Consider the following 19,579-nt stretch of genomic DNA (forward strand, 5'->3'; position numbering starts at 1 on the left):
ACTTAGGTATGCGCCACTGCATGGAAACTTTGAACGAAAGCAATTCATTTCTTTCAAGGGTTAACCTCTCTTTTGCGGTCTGGTCTAATTTTTGTAAACCTTCGCCGGGTGTTCACATACAATCGACTGATTTGATTGTGAATAGAGGGATAGAAGTGAACTCTTAGAATCTTCCAGGATAGGAATGTAACAACTGTCACCTTTTTGTTTGCTTAAGGATATTAATTTCTGCAATTCTTATCAAATATTTTAGGGTATAAAACTTTATCTCACACTTGACCTTTCACCATCAACTTTTAATTCGCTGACGTAAATATAATACATACTCATAAACCTAGGCATGCGATAAAACGTGTGCCATCACACCCCGAGAATCACAACAAATCAAGGAATGTATAATATCAGATCCCAAGGAACTAAACCGATGAACACTGGGAAACACTACTATTTCGTACTTTTAAAGTCGACTTCAAAATTACTTGGGCAATGAGTTCCTACATTTTTGCTTGCTCTTCAATCCTATATGAAAACGTTTTGACCTACGTTCGTGCATCGTGGGGCTTCATAATGTTCCCCTAATAAGTCACCAGGGTTTGATCTCATATTTACGAGTCGAACTGCGCTCATATTTCCTGGATCAACGAAAAGTTCAAACAGCCGGCACTCGGTGATTTTTACTAACTCTTTGGCATTTTATGGGTGCCTGTTCCGTTTACTTAATGTTTTAATCCAACACAGAAATAAAGATTTGCTTGCTTTTCTACCTGTCTGTCTTTAGTAAACTTCCCTATTTACAGTTGTTGTATAGTTGTGTGTCTTCAGTTTTTTCTCTTCTGCGCGTAAGCAAGAAACTCGAACCTACTGAATGCCACCAAAATTTTTGATGATGTAAGAATTATAAAGTTTTATTTTCTTCTCTTCATTGTCCTGCCCAAGTAATATTGATTATTATACTACCTCGGTCACGTTCACGAAAATGCAACCCAAAACGCTCGTTACATAATCTTCGTGTGATGCCCGACGTATTTTAGTGCGTCACAAACTTAATTGCAGAAATTGTTTTCGAAAACTTTGCGGACATTTTACAATACTGAAATTTTATTCAGTAGGATACCACCAGTAAGCTTATACAAATACACTGGATAGTTCGCGCTGTATTACCATTGAAAGTTTTTTCAGTTGTAAGGGCGATCAGTATTAAAGGGTCTGAGGACAGAATGCAGTCACTCGCGAGAATTAATTGATAAAGAATTCGGAAGAATGGGTGCGCTCGTAGAGCAACAGGAAAAAATGAAAAAATCATTACGCTGTTTCTCTGGGTTTCGTAAAAATTATCGTTTCTCGTTGAGTTTTCGTAACAGCAAAAATAATTGATCTGTTGAATTTCCGAAGTGTTATCCCATGCTTAAGTCTTTCGCCAAGCAAATTTAACATGTCTTCAGCTAAGTCCGCGGTAAGCTAAGCAAACATGCGACACACTTAATCGTGGCCGGAAACTCGGTCGCGCGTGCAGCCCTCGAAAGTTCGCCAGCTGTAGGTACATTACGTGTCCAACGTTGATAGTAGTGTGAATCATATCAGCGCGGCTAAGGGCTAGGTCATTAAGGGATTGAAAAGGAGAGGGGCATCTAAAGGAGTTTCGTTTCCAATCGAAGGTGTTGACCCCCACTGTTTCGAAACGGATAAACAAACGTTTGTCATAGGGTGACGGCTGGCGATCAGGGACCAATCACGAAGCAGCTGCTGGACTGCGCATAATATCATCTGCTCGTAGAGGCTCTGTGCAGGACTTGATCACGAGCTTGGATACCACATAGCAACACATTGCTAGTGAGCAAGCAAACCAGCATCGCGCTCATTGTGGTGATCAACTCAAGCGAAGCGATCTTTGACTTTTTCGTCGAAAACACCCCAAACACTTGTTGTTTAAGGACACAAAACGAGAATTGTTGTAACTTTTATTTCATTGAGCTTTAACTTCGCCTGCTTTACCTTTGCTCTAGGAGTAAAATCCCGGCGAAAGCCCCAATATATGACAGGATGTGGCCGCTTCTCCAGGACCGAGTTACGGTGAGCTTCTTTGTTTACAGTCGTATTTCAACCGTCGTTCACTCCAAAAAAAAAAAGATTTTCAGTTTTAGGAATTATTAGACTTTTGTCTGATTGGCTGCTTAATGTCTTTTGTGTCCAGTTTCCTTACCGCGTGCTGCCGGCAAATAATGGCAAACAACAAAACAACATCAAGCAGACAATTGATGAGAATAAAGAAAAATATCAATTGGGGGATTATCAGTTCATGCAATACCAAATTCTCCAAAATAACATGAGGAGAATTATACAGCAGACAGTAAGGAGAATTGCTATGGAGATCTTGGGAGTGAAAGGGTTAAATATTAACCTCTAATGTCATGTTGCAGTATAACCTAACCGGTGAACATTTTCCCCTTTTGCTAAAGAAGCCCTTTGTAGAAGCCCTTCTGAAAAGTGTTCAAGCTCCAAAAACAATGTTTGTTGTATATATAGAGATATTTGTATACCATTATTATACTTTGGTTTCAATTAGGCCTCCAGGTTTACTGATATTCTATATAATATACTGTATAATTTTAAATGTTTGACAACAGATCATTGTAAAATTATACAAAATTGTTAGTCTTAGTAAAAACTTAAACTTGTAATCTTATGATATAAGCATATACATGTAGACAAATGCAAGAAGTATAATTTGACACTCGAAACAGTCAATAGATTGTAAATAGTTGATGGAAGTGATACTCTGTAACTAAAGATAACGATAAATATGGTGAATGCTTTTTTCTCTGACTGGTTGCTGGACTTTGTATTATTATTAATCGCCTTTCGCACGCCTTGCCACACTTAAATTTAAACTTTTAAGCTCTCCTTATTCCTTATTTACAATTCTCTACTCGGAATATGGCGATTGCTGTATCACTCAGCCGTTTCAGATATTTGGCCTCGAGAACGCATAAAGAACTAGAAACGATTCGTGTTTTAAGCAGCCATATTCGCGTCGTATCGATAATTACTTAAACTGAGAAGCGATTATGTTTCACAAATGTGCTGAAAGGGCTCGTGAATTAATATAATACGACAACTGAAGTCTAAAACTGGAAAATTAATCTACCGACGGTTACAACAGAAATCAAATGAAGCTACACTTATAATGAGATTTCCGCTCTGCTCCGCGCTAAGGTGTGAGCCTTGTTACTTTTTATAATAGTTTGTACTTACGGAGCTCTTCTTTCATAAAAGGTCTATTACCAGTTGTTTGGAATTTATGTATCACTTTCCACGACAAAAGTCCAGGGCACTTGAAGGTAAATAATTCTACGTAAGGAAAACTGACTGTTCTGTCGCACTCGTGTTATGAAAAGTCAGCGTTCGAGATTATAGTTCCTTCTCAATGACCAAAACCGGCTGAATAACCGTTACAATTTGAATTTCCACCTAGACTTCCTCTACCTGTGTTGGTTTTAAATCATAACTCAAATTTTTGCAGAGGGGATTCTGATACCTTTGAGTATGGTGCTGTTTTTTCCAATTCGCCAAGCGGAAAGTTTTTCGTTTTTTCACTTGAAACGACTATTATTTCAAAGGAAGACCAAATTTACGCGATTCTAATTCAAGGTAAATTTACCTTATTGTTTATGGTAACTCCGCTGTGCTTTGCCACCCTAAACGATATCGAAAACTGCATTTTAAAAGAAAACGATTCTCTGTCCTCAAATTTCACTATTGATAGGCACTCGTGCAAGCTTGTAATTATTCAATTTTAAGATCATTCGCTGTCATTTTGATTAGGGATGAATCAGCGTTCGCCACAGTGATTATTAGGCCCAAGTAATTGTGACTACCATGTTAGATTTTCGCTATGTTTCACCGTCTCTGTAAAGACAACGAGCTAAGTTCCAATGAAATAACACTCTTCCAATCTCTTAGTTTCACGCGCTTCGAATGGCTTTTTGGATTAGCCAATAGAATACCAGGATTTTCGAGTTGCTCTCAGCCAATCAGACATGTCCTTTGTTGCGTAGCTCAGCATAGCTCACCGTAACTTACCAGCAATGCGTTGCTATGTAGTATCCAAGCACGTGATCAAGTCCTTCCAAAAGTCTAAAAAGTACAAAATTCGGGGTTGATTCCCAACAGACCTTAACTTATAGTTTTGACATATTCTGTTGCCATCAACAAGCGAGGCTTTCGACAGTGTTTGCCTCTTCGAGATACGCGTTTTTTTCGAAAAGTGAAGAACGAGATGAGCAACTTGGATATGTGACGATTGAGTAAACATAAAACAACTAAAACAACGACTGGCGATGAATTCGAAAGGGCGTTTTCGTGTTCTTCTCATCTTCTTCATGAGCTTCGATCACATTCTTGGAAGTGCAACTTACAAGTCCATAATTTGGGATCATGAAAATCCACTGTGAGTGAAAATCTCGTTTTGCATGTTTCATGTCTGACTCTTTCATGAATGCTCCTGTTACAGGAACGGGCAACTTTAATTCCTTTATACTATCTACCATTTAAATCGATAGCAGATTGCGAAACCTGAAAGCAAATATCGAAGTTAGTTTCCCGTAGCCACTCATTTGTTCTAAGACGTTAGGATTTGAATGCGCAACTACTGGCGGTCCTAGCTCACGTCTGGAGAAAAAAAAAATAGAAAAAAAAAAAAAAAAAAAAAAATATATATATATATATATATATATATATATATATATATATATATATATATATATATATATATATATATATATATATATATATCTACCGACAATTTATGCCATCACTGTTATTCCTGTCATAAGACGTCTTGTGTGAGGAATAACAGTGATGGCAAAGCAAGCTTAAAACGGCAAAAATCACCAGAAACTACCATGGACACACAAAATATGCGTAATTTCTATTGATTTTATGTTTAGAATGGTCATATTTCGTAATATTTATCGTTGTAAATCGACCGTATTTCGTTACCCATACTATTCCTTTAATATATAACGTTTTCAAATTCTCAGCAGTTCCTCTCGTAACTTAACACCGAGTCACACAACGCGTGACGCTCTCATGATTAAATTGTTTGCTTTTTCTCGAGACGTGAGCTTGGGTCACCTGTCGCGCAACTAGCCTGTAATTTCTTGTGGTTTGCAGAACGACACTGACAATGAGAATTTGACACGCGTTTCTCTGATCTCCGTTTCGTTGTTTCCTCATGCTTGGGCTCCTATTGTATCTTTTAGGTGAGATAGACTCATGTTTCCCGTGCAGGGCTTTGCTTTTTGACAAAAATTTACCCTAGATCTTCAAAGAGCTCTCTCTACAGTCGAAACTAACAATTTGTCGTGATATCTTTTTTTAATTGTACCATTGTACTTGGAGCCAATGTTTATTTTGCCTTTGTGTACTACAAGACGATATTGGCGGCTTCTGTCCTTTTTAATCCCCCAACTAGCATGCATGTCTCTGTGAAAGTTTTAATGAGTTTAATAAGTTCTCATAAAATACACTTGCACTGTACTTGGTTATCAGTTGGACTCTTTGTAGGATAACTATTTTTTTATGTCTGCATCACTCGACACATGGTACAACTGAATCTACACCTGTTCAAATTTTTTATCCAAACAGGTTTAAAAATGATTGCCCCTCAGGGAAGCCCAAGCTCTTCAATGTGGAAGCTAATTCAAAAATCAATTTTGTGTGTCCAAATGTAGCCACGATGATGGACTCAACTTTGAGGGAAGTTACAAAAGCAAACAGGTATGAGAACCTTTGGCTGGTACACAACAGTGCTGCCTTCGATGGTTGTAATGTTATACAGGATCCAAGGCATTTCATCCTCATGCGCTGTGAAGACCCCACATCACTTCAGTTTCGCACCGTCATATTCCAACGGTATTCAGCTGAACATCATCTTACATTTCAGAAAGGAAAATCCTACTTCTTCATCTGTAAGTTTCAAAATAACTAACAGCCTTCTTTTGAATGTGAAACCTTAGTGAAAGTTGTTCAGTTTGTTGGGGTTCGTGTTCATGTCATTGTTTATTGGAAGGAGGTCAGGGGTTTAATTCATTTTTCATCTTTAAAACAAGCCTGTGATTATCAATGGGAGATGGGTGGTTCCAATGGTTGGTGTACTGTACTCTGAGTCAAGAGGTTCAGGTTTTAGACCTGGAAGTGTCATTGTGCTGTGTTCTTGGCCAAAACACTTTACTGTCATGGTGTCTCTTGCTGCTCAGGAATTTAAAGGGGTACCGGTGAATTGTCAGGGAAGCCTGATGAAATATTGCTAGGGGGTTAGTTTTTATGAAAGGATTTGTCAAAAATATTTTTAAATATAGATGCTCATTGTACATAGATGGATTTTTCATGTAGTATTTGAAATTGTATACAGAAATATTACTTGGAAACAAATTTTTTAATGCAATCTTCAGAAAATAAACTAATGGCTTCAGTTAATAAACACAACTTACATTTATTTGATATTTTACTCATGAGCCACATGTATGTGTTATTTCAGTTAAACTTAACCAGCTATTTTCAGATACATGTACCCCTGATCAGATATTTTTTTATGTTCATCTCCTGTGTAAGCTATTTGTGCAAATTGTTTGGTAGGCTAAGCTACAGTTGTAGTTTAGGGTGTGGTTAATAACTAATTCAGTTTCAAGTTGTGTAAACCTCTTACTGAGAAATTGCTTCTGTATCATATATCTTTCCTACACATTTTACTGGCCAAAAAAATTTTGATAACGAATTATCAATTCAAAATATGTGTGGCTTTGCTATTTTCAAAGTACAGCCCATTTAGACTTTGAGGATTAGTTGTTTATTCAAGTGAGAACATGTTGCTATATCCAAAATTAAATAATTTGTTTCACTTCCCTGTTTTAACGAACTTTTTCTTTGGAATTTGGGTCTCAGAAAATTGGAAACTTAAAGGTTATGCAATTTTAAAAACAATTCAGGAATTAGATTTAACATTAATCTCAAGGTACAACTTTCACATTTTAGACAGTTATTTTCACAAACATGAGCAGGAAGTTTTGAGTCTTGTATCAACTATGAATAGTTTTCTAATGCATCTGTCAAGTATCACTATTAAACAGGAAAAAAATTTGCATATCTATCAAAACACCCCAGGTAATTGATTGTACTCTTCTGGGGTCTTTAAATAGAGACTTTGTTTAAATATTCAAATACCTTTAGTGATGATTTGTAAACTTCCCTATTAGTTACCTAAAACCTTGAATTTTAAAACATTTAGGGTAATTGACAGCTATGGTTAAAAAGTGAAAAAAAAATGCAGCAGATGGTGGTATTAATAGAGGTCTTACACACATAAGTTGCTGCCGCTGCAGTAGACTTCCTAAAGTCCAAGGGCTTTAAAGAGAAGATTATTTAAGTGATAAATAAATGAAAAGTTAAAAAAAAATTAATTATTAACCTAAAAGACAGAATCAGAAAAGAATAACAGATTACTATTATATTAATAGTAACCTTGTTCAGCATTTTCCTCAGGCTTTATTATCTCCAATATTAGACTTTAAAACTCTCCAAGGTACCATAGTATGTTGAGAGAACAGGAAAGCATGGCTCTTTGGGTCGTATGTAAAATATGCACCTGTGCCAGATCAAGACTGTTCTAATGATTATCTAATGATGACTGATAATTTAAGATTGCATGTTGCAACTTGCTTCTGTTCAGTTATAAATCACAAATGACACAAAATGCAGTAAGAACTAAAACATGACATATTAGGTGCAGCTGAGTGTGTCACTGATGTTCTTACCACATTTTGGTGTCTTCCATGATCTACATGTACCGTTGAACCTTGATTATCCGGACTCATCAGGACCTCAGTAAATAGTCCGGATAATCGAGAGTCTGAATAATCGAAAATATGAATATTAATCAGATAGAAATGTGAAATAATTATCTGCTTATCTTTAATCAATAGAACGGCTAGCTTTTGCTTCATAGGCATGTTTTTGATTTGAGTTTATGATCGATCGCTCGTGTGTTTACATAACCCACGTGGAAGGAACTAATCATGCATGAAATTCCCCTGGCAACAAAATGATTGAGCCAACCATATATCGGCTGAATGCATCAGAATATTTCTTTGTCTCGTCACACTTTCGAATTTTGAAAAGCACACAGGATAATATGCTGTTTCAACAGTCTTTTGAAAGGATTATTGGGCTTTTTGCGACTTTGAGTTTTCATGATCACAACTAATTAATCGAAAAATTGGGACCAGAGAAGAAAGTCCGGATAATCGAATAGTCTGGATAATCGGGGTCTGGATAATCGAGGTTTGACCGTACTGAAAAGATCCATGGAAACATATGGTATTTAATCATTTCTTTAAATAATAAAGAAGCTAAAAGATGCAAATGCATTATGATGCCATCTTTGCATCTGATGTCCAGAAGATTGTAAGACTGTAAGAACCAATCAAAATGTGTGTATTAATCAACTTATTCGTATAGAAAAGATATTGTTTAGTAGTAATGGAGGGCTTATAATAAACCTTCCACACTTTTGAGATCCTGGTTTTAAGTATTATAAGGTTGGAGGCACAGAGTTCCCAGTCTTAAATTTACAGTACAGTGTTTGCTAACTCTGTGTTTTTTTTTTTTGACCAACAGCAACATGTAATGGGAAGATGTCCTCAGTGAACAACAAAGTAGGAGGACACTGTTATGGAACAGCAAATGGTGGCTTCATGAAAATTGAAATGCATGTTTGTAAGGATGAAGGTAAAATATGATAAATAATTTTTGTTGTTGTTAAATTTATTGAATGTTTTGCTCATTCCCCGAGGGTGTTAGTGCAGACGTGACAGCCATTAATGGTCACATTATATAAAACCTCATTCTTACACCCAGTCAATCACAAGGAACTCCTGTGGAATGAACCACTAAAGGTGACTTAAGCTCTATACCCTTATTGGTTAATTACTCTCTTGCTCTCAGTATTAATCATTTGATATATTGATGCACTCTTTACTGAACCCCCATCGAGTGACTATAACTAAAGATAGAATTTCTCACAATATCAATCGTTGGTTTCATCAACATTTTCAGTAAGAGGGCAACTGTTTTTTACAGGTGAGCAAAACTTTTTGAGCTGAACTTCTTTAGAAGAAAAACTTTCCTCAAGATGATTAAATCAGTGGGTGAAACTGTCCTGACTTAAAACTACTCAAATTGCCTGGAGTGCCTGGCCCTCAATGAAACACTTGATACCAATACAATATCAAGCAGACAAGTGCTGAGAATAAAGTAAAATATCAAAATGAGATCTTGGGAGAGAAAGACTTAAATATATTTGCAGCAATTTGAAATTTTTCAAGTGGGAATGTTGCCATGAAATGACTCTCAGTGCTCAAAAATGGTCAACAAAGAAGAGTGTTATATCCCAAGTACAAAATTGGACACTATATTCTAGCTATATCTGTATTTTAAGGAGAAGTAACTTTCAGATCATGGAGTTGAAAGGGGTTAACATTCCTAACTAATTTGGTTTGTCTACAAAGGTCTTTGTCTAGTTCAGCACACCCACGAAATAAACAACTCTAACATACAGGAAATCATGGTTTAAACCTCTTGAAAATCTGTACCTAAATTTAGTGGTAATCATTTGTATTGTACATGGCCACATATTATTCCTAACCATCCCTTGGTCCCTCTCCAATTTATTTTTATCCAAATAGTTGTTTACACTTGTCTGACAGACTACAACTTGTTATTGTTGAGTTTCATTCAAGATGTTGTTCCCTCATTGAAAGTCCTTGTCAAGTGATATTAGGTAACCTCCCTTGCGAAATGGCTTTTGGAATTCCTAGGAATAAAGGTGTGAATTTTCACGGTAAATTCGGACTGGGAATTCCTAGGAATTCCTAGGAATTCCCAACCATAACAACTCTGGTTCTAAAAACCTAGAAATTCCTAGAAATTCCTAGAAATTCCCAGAAATTCCCAGAAATTCCAAGTTTATAGCCAACAGGACTTGGAATTCCTAGGAATTCCAACTCAGAGAACCAATGACTTTCCCTGAAAAGCTGTAAATCTAAAAAATTCCTAGGAATTTCTGGGAATTTCTGGGAATTTCTGGGAATTTTTGGGAATTTTTGGGAATTTTTGGGAATTTTTAGGAATGTTTAAGAATTACTGGGAATTTTAAGCAAAAATTTGAGGCTAATGATATAAAATAAATACTTTAAATTAAAAAAAAACCCAGCTAAAATTCAAGTATTCAATGAAATTTATTTAGAAGCTTAATTAAGGCTTACATGTAAAATATTTTTGATTAATTAACATCAATGTGTGGTAATATTAGGATGGAATTTGATTTATTTTTCTTTTCTTGAAAACTTCATACGGATTAATCCTCAATTACAGCTATTCATATAAAATAGTTCTAATCAATCATTAAAATTGGTTTGACACAAATTGTGAATAAAATCTGTTGATTCTTTTCCATAAAATACAATATCTTAAGTTATATTTGAAAACCAAGCACTCTTGGGAGTGAAGGGGCTAATTAAAGACAAATAAAATTGATTTTTTGATTAAAATCTTGTTGTAACTGTAACAATAAATTAGAATGAAGTTATCCTAAACTGCAAACTTAGCTGCTGTTTGTACTGTTTGTATTTTTTTTCCTGGGCTCACAATGAGTTGGCCTTGAATGAGGTTGTCAACAAGAACCTTGACCATTTTGTATCTGGATTCCTTGACATCTGAATTTGAAAAAAAATAATATATTAAAATATGTATATTTAAAGCTCAGACCAGGCTTTTAAGATAGCTATGAGGAAAAGGGCATTCATTGGATTCTCAAATTGAGAAATCTCTGTTATATTGAGTGACTTTTATATTGGAGTTAGTACATCTCTCTCATGGATTTTACTAAAAAAGGGCTGAATACATTATTTTGTTTTTAACAAGGAGGGCTTCTTTATGACTAAGGTTTGTTTAATAACAGTTCCTATTATGAATCTTGAATGTTCCCAAACGTGACTAGAGGAATCTTGAAACCTTACTGATAGGTTTATTTCATTGTAAAGCATAAGCTTAAGAAACTGCGGCATGCAAGTGACCGATTCGATTCTCAGAATTATTCTAGTTTCAGTTGCGCCGAGCGTTATGTAAGCTTAATTTAACCCGCTACATCTATTCTTTTGTAAGATTTTGATCACATAACGAATATCGCAATTTTTACTCACCACAAACTTTCAAAATCGTAGCTTTACAGATGGCCACTCGACCCTTGTTTGTACCAGTCAATATGTCAACTGTTGTCCCTTCTTTTAACTCCACGGCGCCAACGACTTTCTTTTCTTTTACAACACTCACGCTATTCTCGTTTTCCCATTGAACCAAAATAAAAGCTATCTTTAGAAATGTTATATTAAGCAAAACAGTTGAGAAAAGCGATCAACCGATCCAAAGTACATTCAAAGATGAGCGCCAAATGGAGTCTTCTTTGTTTCCGATCACGGGCATGATCACGTGGATCTTTTAGGACTTGTAATTGGCTAGCAAAGTGAATCCGCTGGCTTGCCGATTGCAGTGTTAAGAGAAGCGCCTTACTTTATTCTGTCTTCTCCGACCGGTTCTCTGCTTCTAGAAGATGGATAGCTTGGTGATATAAATAAAGATGTGAGCTCACTCTATGTAGAAATAATCGAAAAGAATCGATCGTATTACAAATGCACGATTTGTGGCCGAAAGTTGTCGAGGAAACAAAGACTCGAAACTCACTTGAGTTGTGTTAATGGCAAAGGTGAGAAATAACACAAGCCAATCACAGTTTTGAATGCGACTACAAATCGTCTTTTACCCTCATATTTATAAAAGAAGGATACCACATTCGGAAGTGTAAGAGATACATAGATGATCCCAGTGTACCAGTACCTAAATCTACAAAGCTTGACCGTAGCATTAGCGTTCAGCAACACGTTCCAACACCGCCATCTCGATTCCTCAGTCAGTCGTTTCCAATGAACTTAAAGCAGTATTGACAACAGAGTAGAGTGCGTCTTACAAAGGAGAAACATTTGTACAAGAGACAGGAGTAGCTATATGCGATTACAGAGCTGCGTTGGAACTCTGGTCCACAAATAGTTATGCACTGCCCGAAGTATAAAACAATCTTGTTAATAGCTGACAGACAGAGAAGAACAACAAGTAAACTTAAGAGCTGTTATTATTGAAGTGTGACTATCACTTTTCATTTTTATATAAAGAAGGACTTGTAATTTGCACCAAAAATAAAAAGATGTAATATTTTTTTGGGAGATCCAGTGATTGGGACATTTAAGAAATTAAGTTATGAAAGGAAATTTGGTTGGTACTTCTCACTACTAACAAGTCTTGTTGACAAATATTTTCAGATCAGAGTTTCAAATAAAGTAAATTGAAGACGTCATATAAAAGGTGTTTTTCCTCTAAGGGAACATTGACTACCTCTGTCTTGTCTGCATGCCAAATGTTTGCAAAGTGTGTGGATGATCCACAAGTGTTGGAAAAACATTTTTGTAAGAGTTCCAATACTTGTGGATCATCCACACACTTTGCAAACATTAATTGGCATGCAGACAAGACAGAGGTAGTCAATGTTCCCCTTTTCTTACAAAAATGTTTTGTAAGAATAAAAACAGCAAAACAAATTACAGCAATTAGTCATGAAAATAGAGCAAAAAACTGAAAAAAAAAGCAGCAACAACAATCATGAAAAAAGAAAGATTAATTAGGTGTTGACTTTTTTTGTCTAAGGCATGAAATTTCTACTAAAAGTATTGTCAACAAAAAGTCTCTGACAGCGTTTGAGGCAACTGAGCTTGACTGTTCCAAGGTTTTCTAACAAAGGCAACCAGTAATGTAGGTTAGGGAAGTAAGATAACAACGTAATTATTGTTAATTATTGTGGAAGTTGGCAATTTCCATTTAACATAACTGACAGCTGGTTCATGAGAAAATCCATATTAATGTAAAGATTTACTAAAACTAAGTTTGAGTAATAAATTTCATGATCTTTAAGTTATAAACATGTACATGTATGTATATCTCTTGGTAAGTTTTGTATAGCATACCTTTTATTGAGCCAAAGTTTTAAGCCTCTGAAATTACTCTTTTTCTTAAAACCTTTACATTCAAGGTATTGAGAATTTCTTAGAATTTATGTAGACCTCAGGGTATTAAAATTGCCTCAAATTCAATTCCCAGAAATTCCCACGAGTTCCACACTTCTTAAATTATAGGTAGTTTGTAAAGCTGAGAATTCCTTGGAATTCCTAGGGATTCCAAGTCCTCACAAAACTGGAGTCTTCCTTTCCCAGAAATTCCCAGTAATTCCAAGCTTTTTAAATCAGAGTTAATTTGCATAGTTGGGAATTTTTGAGAATTCCTAGGAATTCCTAGGAATTCCTAGGAATTTTTAGGAATTCCTAGGAATTCCCAGAAATTCCCAGAAAACTGGGAATTCGGTTTGCAAGGGTCATTTGCATAATTGGGAATTTTTGAGAATTCCTAGGAATTCCTAGGAATTCCTAGGAATTCCCAGAAAACTGGGAATTCAGTTCGCAAGGGCAGTATTTGCTTTGTATGGTGAATATGGGAAATCATGGAACACTTTTCAAGATCAAAATGGGCATTGATGATATTTAAATCTATTTTAATTCTCTTTGTTGTCATGTAATTTCTTTACTTAATTATCAATTTATATTTCTATCTATTTTTGATAATATGTATTGGTGCCAGAATATATCAGCAGCATCAATCCCTAGATATTAACAGCAATCAATTCAATACCAAGTGATATGATTTTTGGGTCGGTGATTACATGATTTCATTACTGAGCATTCATTTTCAATGATTTATGCAACCAGAAAGTTATGTCTAACTTAACAAAGGAATGATTTTGATTGGTGCATCTTAATTAATACATGAGAAAATAAAACACTTCAAAAATTGCTAAGAACAAAAATTAACAGATCCTAATATCTCATCAATATCAGAAAAGCTAAGAGACAGAAGCATTCAGTTTCACTGCACGAGGGCAGAGGAAGAAGTGGTTTGATTGCTTCTCATGCGGAACCCTATTACAACCCTTTCACTATCATTTTACAACCCATTTATAATTGCTATCTGAAGACTCAGGGATTGAAATATGGGATATGTCATGGAGGGTTACATGATGTGGAGTTAGTGGTGCAACACATCCCAACCCATGTGGAAGGATTACAATATTTGTTAACTGTTATGAGAATTCATTCTGCAATTATAGTTCTGTTGTTTTTGTTAGGCGAGAGTAGTATTAAAAAATGCTAAAGGATACTTTCCTTTTGACTTTGACAAAGGGCTTACCCTCTAATCATCAGCTTTAAACTCTCCTTACAATGGTGAATTTAGGTTATCAACTCCGTTGATGAAACCAAAATATATTTTTCTAACCCCCCCTCCCCTCCCCCTCCTCTCCCTTCCCTCCTTCCCCCTCCCCCTCCCCTCCCTACCATTCCATCATCACAGTTGCTTTTGAAACTTAATCCCCCTTTTTACCTTTTGACAAGCTTGATGAAAGTATTGACAAGCCATCAGCACGACTGACTCTGCATGATCACTGCTTCTGATAGAATTGTAGATACCTTAGATTTTTTCAAATTAGGCTGTTTACTGTGAACTACATGTTAATTTATTTCTGGAAAAATCACTTTTAATTAGTTGAATTAACCTACATGTTACTAGCTTCCTTTATTGTAATCAGTTACAATGTGTTTGGTCTTTAGATACTGCTTGCCTTGAAAATGTCGGCAAGCCACATTGCCAGGAAGATCCTTCATCCTCACATGTTCTGAATACTGAAACAGTACCACATACCGCTGCAGTTTCATCATACACTCAATCTCCCACTGAAGGAAAAACAAATCCCTGCAAAGAGGTTTTAAATCTATTAGTAAAGAAAGGGGCTACAGATTCTGAGAGTGAAGATAAGTGCAGTAAGTACAGATTTAATGTACCTAGATTGTGTATATGCATGTGCAAGGTTATCTGGGAAGTCACGAAGGTATTGATTTCTGGACGTAAATGCACTCGTTTTCTTTTCTTACAGAAATTTGGAAGATTGCTGTTGCATGTTCTTCCGGTATTTCCCTTGCTGCGTTTTTCTGTTTGTGTTGCAAATGTTTTTGGTAGGTATTTTTAAATGTAACAAACTTCACTTGGAAATTTCAGTAATTTTTAATATAACGATGAAAATATTTTAAATTTCACATATTTCCCTGCTACATCTACATGTGTAGGAAAGCTTGTTGACATTAAAAGAAAAGGTGACTGGTCAGATTCAAATGATCAGATCTGGTATTCATTCAAGAGATTAAAGACCTATGTCAGTATCTATTGCGCACCTACTCCTTCCCCTAACCCAGCAACTGATATCATCCATCATTGCATTTATCAACAAGGATAGATGAACTTTTTTACTCAACTTCAAGTCAAACCACATTCGAAATATTTATGTAGGCTGACATTTGCCTCACTGTTGGAAATTTATAAACAGTTGTACTATAACCTGTCTACATATACTGTAGTTATCCTTATATTGTTTTCACTTTGTTAAGCATTGTGGTGCATTTTGCATACTAAGGGAAATTTTAGAGAGCTGAAATTTATCTTAACCTGCTTGCACATTTACGTTTTTGTTCCGGTTTTTTTTTTTTTTTTCATAGTTTTCAGTTTTTATTTTATCAATGCCCTCCCAAGTGATAATAATAGTACTACTGACAATGAATGTTCTGGGGTATAAATATTTTTTGGGCCTTTATTAGAGTCATTTTAACCAGAGGTAGGTTCAAAACATATTAATGCCTGCAGACATAAACTCTGACTATTGATTTTTTGTTATAATTGAAATTGTTTTAAAAAAATTGGATTCCGTGTCTTAGTGGTAATTTGACATATTCAGCTGCCACAAAAGCACCCTTAAGATATTTCTTTGGTTTTACTTTGCTTTTCTTTTCATGTGTACAGCCCCTTAAATTCTTCTCAAAATTCTACGCAGGAAAAAGCGAATGAAGCGCCCGGATCAGTATGACGTGAAAGTAGAATCTTCCAAAAGACCTGGTTTGGAAAATGATGGTTTTAAAAGAAAGACTGATGCTGACTCGCTTTAAAAAAAGGGGGTCTTACATCAGACGTGAATGAGGGTCTCAAAATAAAAACTGGTGGCCAGTAGTGGTGTAACTATTCATATTCCTTACGATTCGACTCAATTCGATTACTACCTTAAGCTTTCGATATCGATTATTTCAATTCAATTAAGCAAAATATTAATGTTTTTTTTTTTAAATTCTTACAACATGATACACAATGTAGACAACATACAACCCGAAACCCTCAATTTGAGGATACAATGTACGATAGTAATAGGAACATTATTAATCTATAACAAGGATGCATTAAAAAAAATGCAATTTTTTAGTGTTCTTCTTTCTAGATCTAGAGCACTCTCACATTTCTAAAAAAATTGACTTGTCTAAATGTTCACTACGCAAGCATGACCTCTGAGCAGACACAAGGTCACCTGCAGAAGAGAAAACTCTCTCGCTCACCAGTGATGTAGCAGGGACACATCTTTAGGCCAACTTTGGCAAAATAGGGTATTTGAGCTAATTTGCTTTCCACCGCGACAATGGATTAGAGTTAAATGGCATGGTTTCTTTAACTTTGTAACTTAACTATCTGAAACAATGACTTCCCAGGAACAAATTGAGTTACGAAAACATCTCCAAGAAGATCATCCAAGGCAGATTTCCTCTCCTTATCTAGTTGGCAAGTGCGGCGGTGGATCACTTGCGAGGAGAACAGTTGTTTCTCTACGGGAACGAGCACATGCATCCTCCAGAATTTTGGACTCGGCAAAGTGGGCAGCTATGGCTGTTCTTGCATAGGAGCCTTGTTTGCCTCAGTCTTCACTTATGAGCATAGAGAAGTTGATCATCATTTGACATGTTTGTAACTCAGAATTGAATATTAAAAGGCATGTTCATTTAAAAACAAGTCAATACAAGAAGTGAAGGTTGGCTAACAAAAATTTCCAATTTCACGAACCTGGACTGAATTTTTCAGTTGGTTATTAAGTGAGACTGCTTTCAAGGTAAGTGCAGTGTAGACATCTAGCCTCTCAGAAACTGCAGTGTGTCAAGGTCTGAATTTCTAGAATGCAAGACAACAATTTGTAAACTACATTTTGCACCTTGAATAGCACTGCAACATGTTCTGTTTTAGGATACAAACGCGTAAGGTAAGGGGGAAGATTGCCGATTGCAGAATGCCGTTAGGCTTTAGCGTCATGTATCACGTCTCCGATAACCTCTAACTGTCTGAGGAAAGCATCACCTCAGTCGTCTTCCCATGGTTCCGTGCACATCGTGCTCTTCACCAGTCTGTGGCAGCCAGTAACAATTTCGCAAAGCGCCTTCGGAGAAGTTTTGGGTCATTTCTAGTAATGAAGCTTCGAAGAGATATCAGTATGACACAATGCAATGTAAATGACAAAATATAACATTCCATTTTCCAGGTTTCCCAAAGGTAAAGCTTGTTACAGAAGAAGGTTTTAAGACTAAATTTACTGATGAAACTGACTTCTTAAAGGCTGACTCAGAGAAAAAGGAAATTCTGAAGGACTTAGAAGAAATTCCAGCTTGTTATACTTCTGACCGTTTTCCTTTGCTTTAGTTGATAGCACACAATTTTTCTTTAACAAATGCATATCAACGAAATGACATCAGTTTAGAACATGCACCGCCCCATTCAGAACACTTCAAATATTGATCGGATTCGAGCGGCCTTCGGAAAAAAAAGCAAAAACACCTGCACAAAATATGGGCGTGTGTAAAATCAGGTTTTGAGAGACTGTGATGCTCGTGTTTAAGGAGGATGTTTTCACTCATGCACGTTCAACTTCAGCAATTTTGGTGGGCTGTGACGTTGCTGTTTTCTGCGGTCTTTGTGGAAGCAGATATAAGTCAAATTGAAGTGTTTTCAAAGAATTACCAGCGTCAGAGTCTGACAGTGAAAAATTGTAGGAGTCCACCGAAAAAGAAACAAAAAAACAGGTTAATGAATCTACAAGGTCAGGTGATACATTTAGCGAATTCTGGACAGGCAGATATTTAAACAATGTCCAAAGTGAATCTCAAGTGATTGAGCTCCTCTCACTCAAAACAAAAGAAAAGAGACAAAAGTTTTGCTAAAGACGTAAGATTTCCAATCATCTGTCAAAGCTTAAATTTCCTTTGTTCTCGCTTTTGAGGTCTTAAGTATGTGACAAAGAAAAAAAGTCGTTGATAGATATGAGAAATGTTCTGGATCTTTCCGATTCTTCCCAGGGATTCTTCGACGTCAACAAAGTATTTTGTAAACACAGCCACGGTTTCTGTCATGCCAAAACATGAAATTTAACTGTAGCCTTAAGTCTTACTAATTAATCGCGAATGGCTTGATGACTCCTAAGAAAAATCTGACTTCAGTTGATATTGGAAATTACCGCGGTACTTACATCAGTTACGTCATGATGAGAGTGTACTTTTATGTATTGCTGTCGATTGGCCCAATCCACACGTACAGCATTTTCTGTAGGAAATAAGGCCAAAAAAAAACAAACTAAAAAATAAAAGGAAAATCAAAATATCACACAGAACTTGAGAGCTTTTTAAGTGCTCTCTTACTTTAAAGTGCTTCCGCAAAAGAACAAAACTAATGACTTGTAACAACTTTGCCAGAATAGACAAACAAAAATAACCAAAATTGAAAGAAGACGCTGAAGATAAGAATGGATACTAAAATCCAACATGAAAGGTTGTGGCAAAATTTAAGTGCCCCGTCCCCCGACCATGACGTTATGAGCCTCCGCTGGCGCGCCCTTTTTTTTTTCTACCCAGTCTCACTGTATATATATTTAAAAAATGTCTAAGTACACAAAAATGAAAAATGTGCGGTTAGTAAACAAACATGAAAATATGCAGTAGATTAAATTGAATACCAACATGAAAAGCCAACATGAAAAGTTGTGGCAAATTTTTTGAGCCCCGCGCCCCGACCGATATTTCACAAAGGCTTGGCCGACACAGTCAAAGTAATGATAAATGAATAAATGGGGTTAAGTTTCGAAAGAAATTGTGATGCTGCTGTAGGAGTATAACAAGATAATTTGGTTTCATCAGTGCAATTGATAGTGCCAATTGGCAACCGTAAGGAGTTAAAAGGTGATGTTTTGAGCGGCCCTTCCTCAGAAAGTTACGTTATCAAGGTGTTAGGACTTCTATTTATTTACTGACCGGCGGTCTGCCCTCAGTCTGCCGTGATTAAGGTAGGCGCCACTGCATGGAAACTTTGAATAAAGACCACTAATTTCCTTTAAAGGTTAACGTCTCTTGTGGTCCGATCCTTTCTATGTAAGCCTTCGCCGATTTCACATAGAATTGATTGAGTCGATTGTAAAAAGAGAGAGAGAAGTGAACTCTCAGAATCCTCTATGATAGGAATGTAACAA

The 19,579-nt window shown here is 36.1% G+C and overlaps 1 protein-coding gene and 2 long non-coding RNA genes across 5 annotated transcripts; 1 reads left to right on the forward strand and 2 right to left on the reverse strand.

Moving 5' to 3' along the window:
• Window positions 1-1,898: 1,898 nt before the first annotated feature.
• LOC113667894 (uncharacterized) lies at window positions 1,899-17,082 on the forward strand. Of its 3 annotated transcripts, none has more exons than XM_089199192.1 (6): window positions 1,899-2,070; window positions 5,647-5,969; window positions 8,674-8,784; window positions 14,817-15,026; window positions 15,140-15,218; window positions 16,088-17,082. In XM_089199192.1, exons 1-6 carry the CDS (start codon window positions 2,033-2,035, stop codon window positions 16,197-16,199), a joined length of 873 nt encoding a protein of 290 aa, XP_089055318.1. In that variant the 5' UTR covers window positions 1,899-2,032; the 3' UTR covers window positions 16,200-17,082. The 3 variants fall into 3 exon arrangements, with proteins under 3 accessions (XP_089055318.1, XP_089055316.1, XP_089055317.1); XM_089199190.1 differs by lacking the exon at window positions 1,899-2,070 and adding an exon at window positions 4,082-4,447; XM_089199191.1 differs by lacking the exon at window positions 1,899-2,070 and adding an exon at window positions 4,191-4,447 and having other exon boundaries at window positions 16,788-17,082.
• On the reverse strand, window positions 10,274-11,515 carry LOC149049237 (uncharacterized). Its single transcript, XR_016184661.1, has 2 exons — window positions 11,256-11,515; window positions 10,274-10,769 (listed from the first exon to the last, which is right to left on the reverse strand). It is a non-coding gene; the product is annotated as an uncharacterized LOC149049237 (long non-coding RNA).
• Window positions 16,356-19,502, reverse strand: LOC149049238 (uncharacterized). Its single transcript, XR_016184662.1, has 5 exons — window positions 19,365-19,502; window positions 18,587-18,660; window positions 17,425-17,539; window positions 17,137-17,241; window positions 16,356-17,000 (listed from the first exon to the last, which is right to left on the reverse strand). It is a non-coding gene; the product is annotated as an uncharacterized LOC149049238 (long non-coding RNA).
• Window positions 19,503-19,579: the final 77 nt, after the last annotated feature.

The sequence above is a fragment of the Pocillopora damicornis genome, chromosome 3 (assembly GCF_964200805.1).
Source record: "Pocillopora damicornis chromosome 3, jaPocDami1.2, whole genome shotgun sequence".
Lineage (NCBI taxonomy): Eukaryota > Metazoa > Cnidaria > Anthozoa > Scleractinia > Pocilloporidae > Pocillopora > Pocillopora damicornis.

Bases quoted from the DNA above. Each gene is read 5' to 3' on its own strand.
- LOC113667894 (XM_089199190.1), top strand. From the start codon at position 4,338: ATGAATTCGAAAGGGCGTTTTCGTGTTCTTCTCATCTTCTTCATGAGC. The intron at 5,970-8,673 runs GTAAGTTTCAAA...TTTGACCAACAG, and splicing joins AAAATCCTACTTCTTCATCT to CAACATGTAATGGGAAGATG. The intron at 15,027-15,139 runs GTAAGTACAGAT...CTTTTCTTACAG, and splicing joins TGAGAGTGAAGATAAGTGCA to AAATTTGGAAGATTGCTGTT.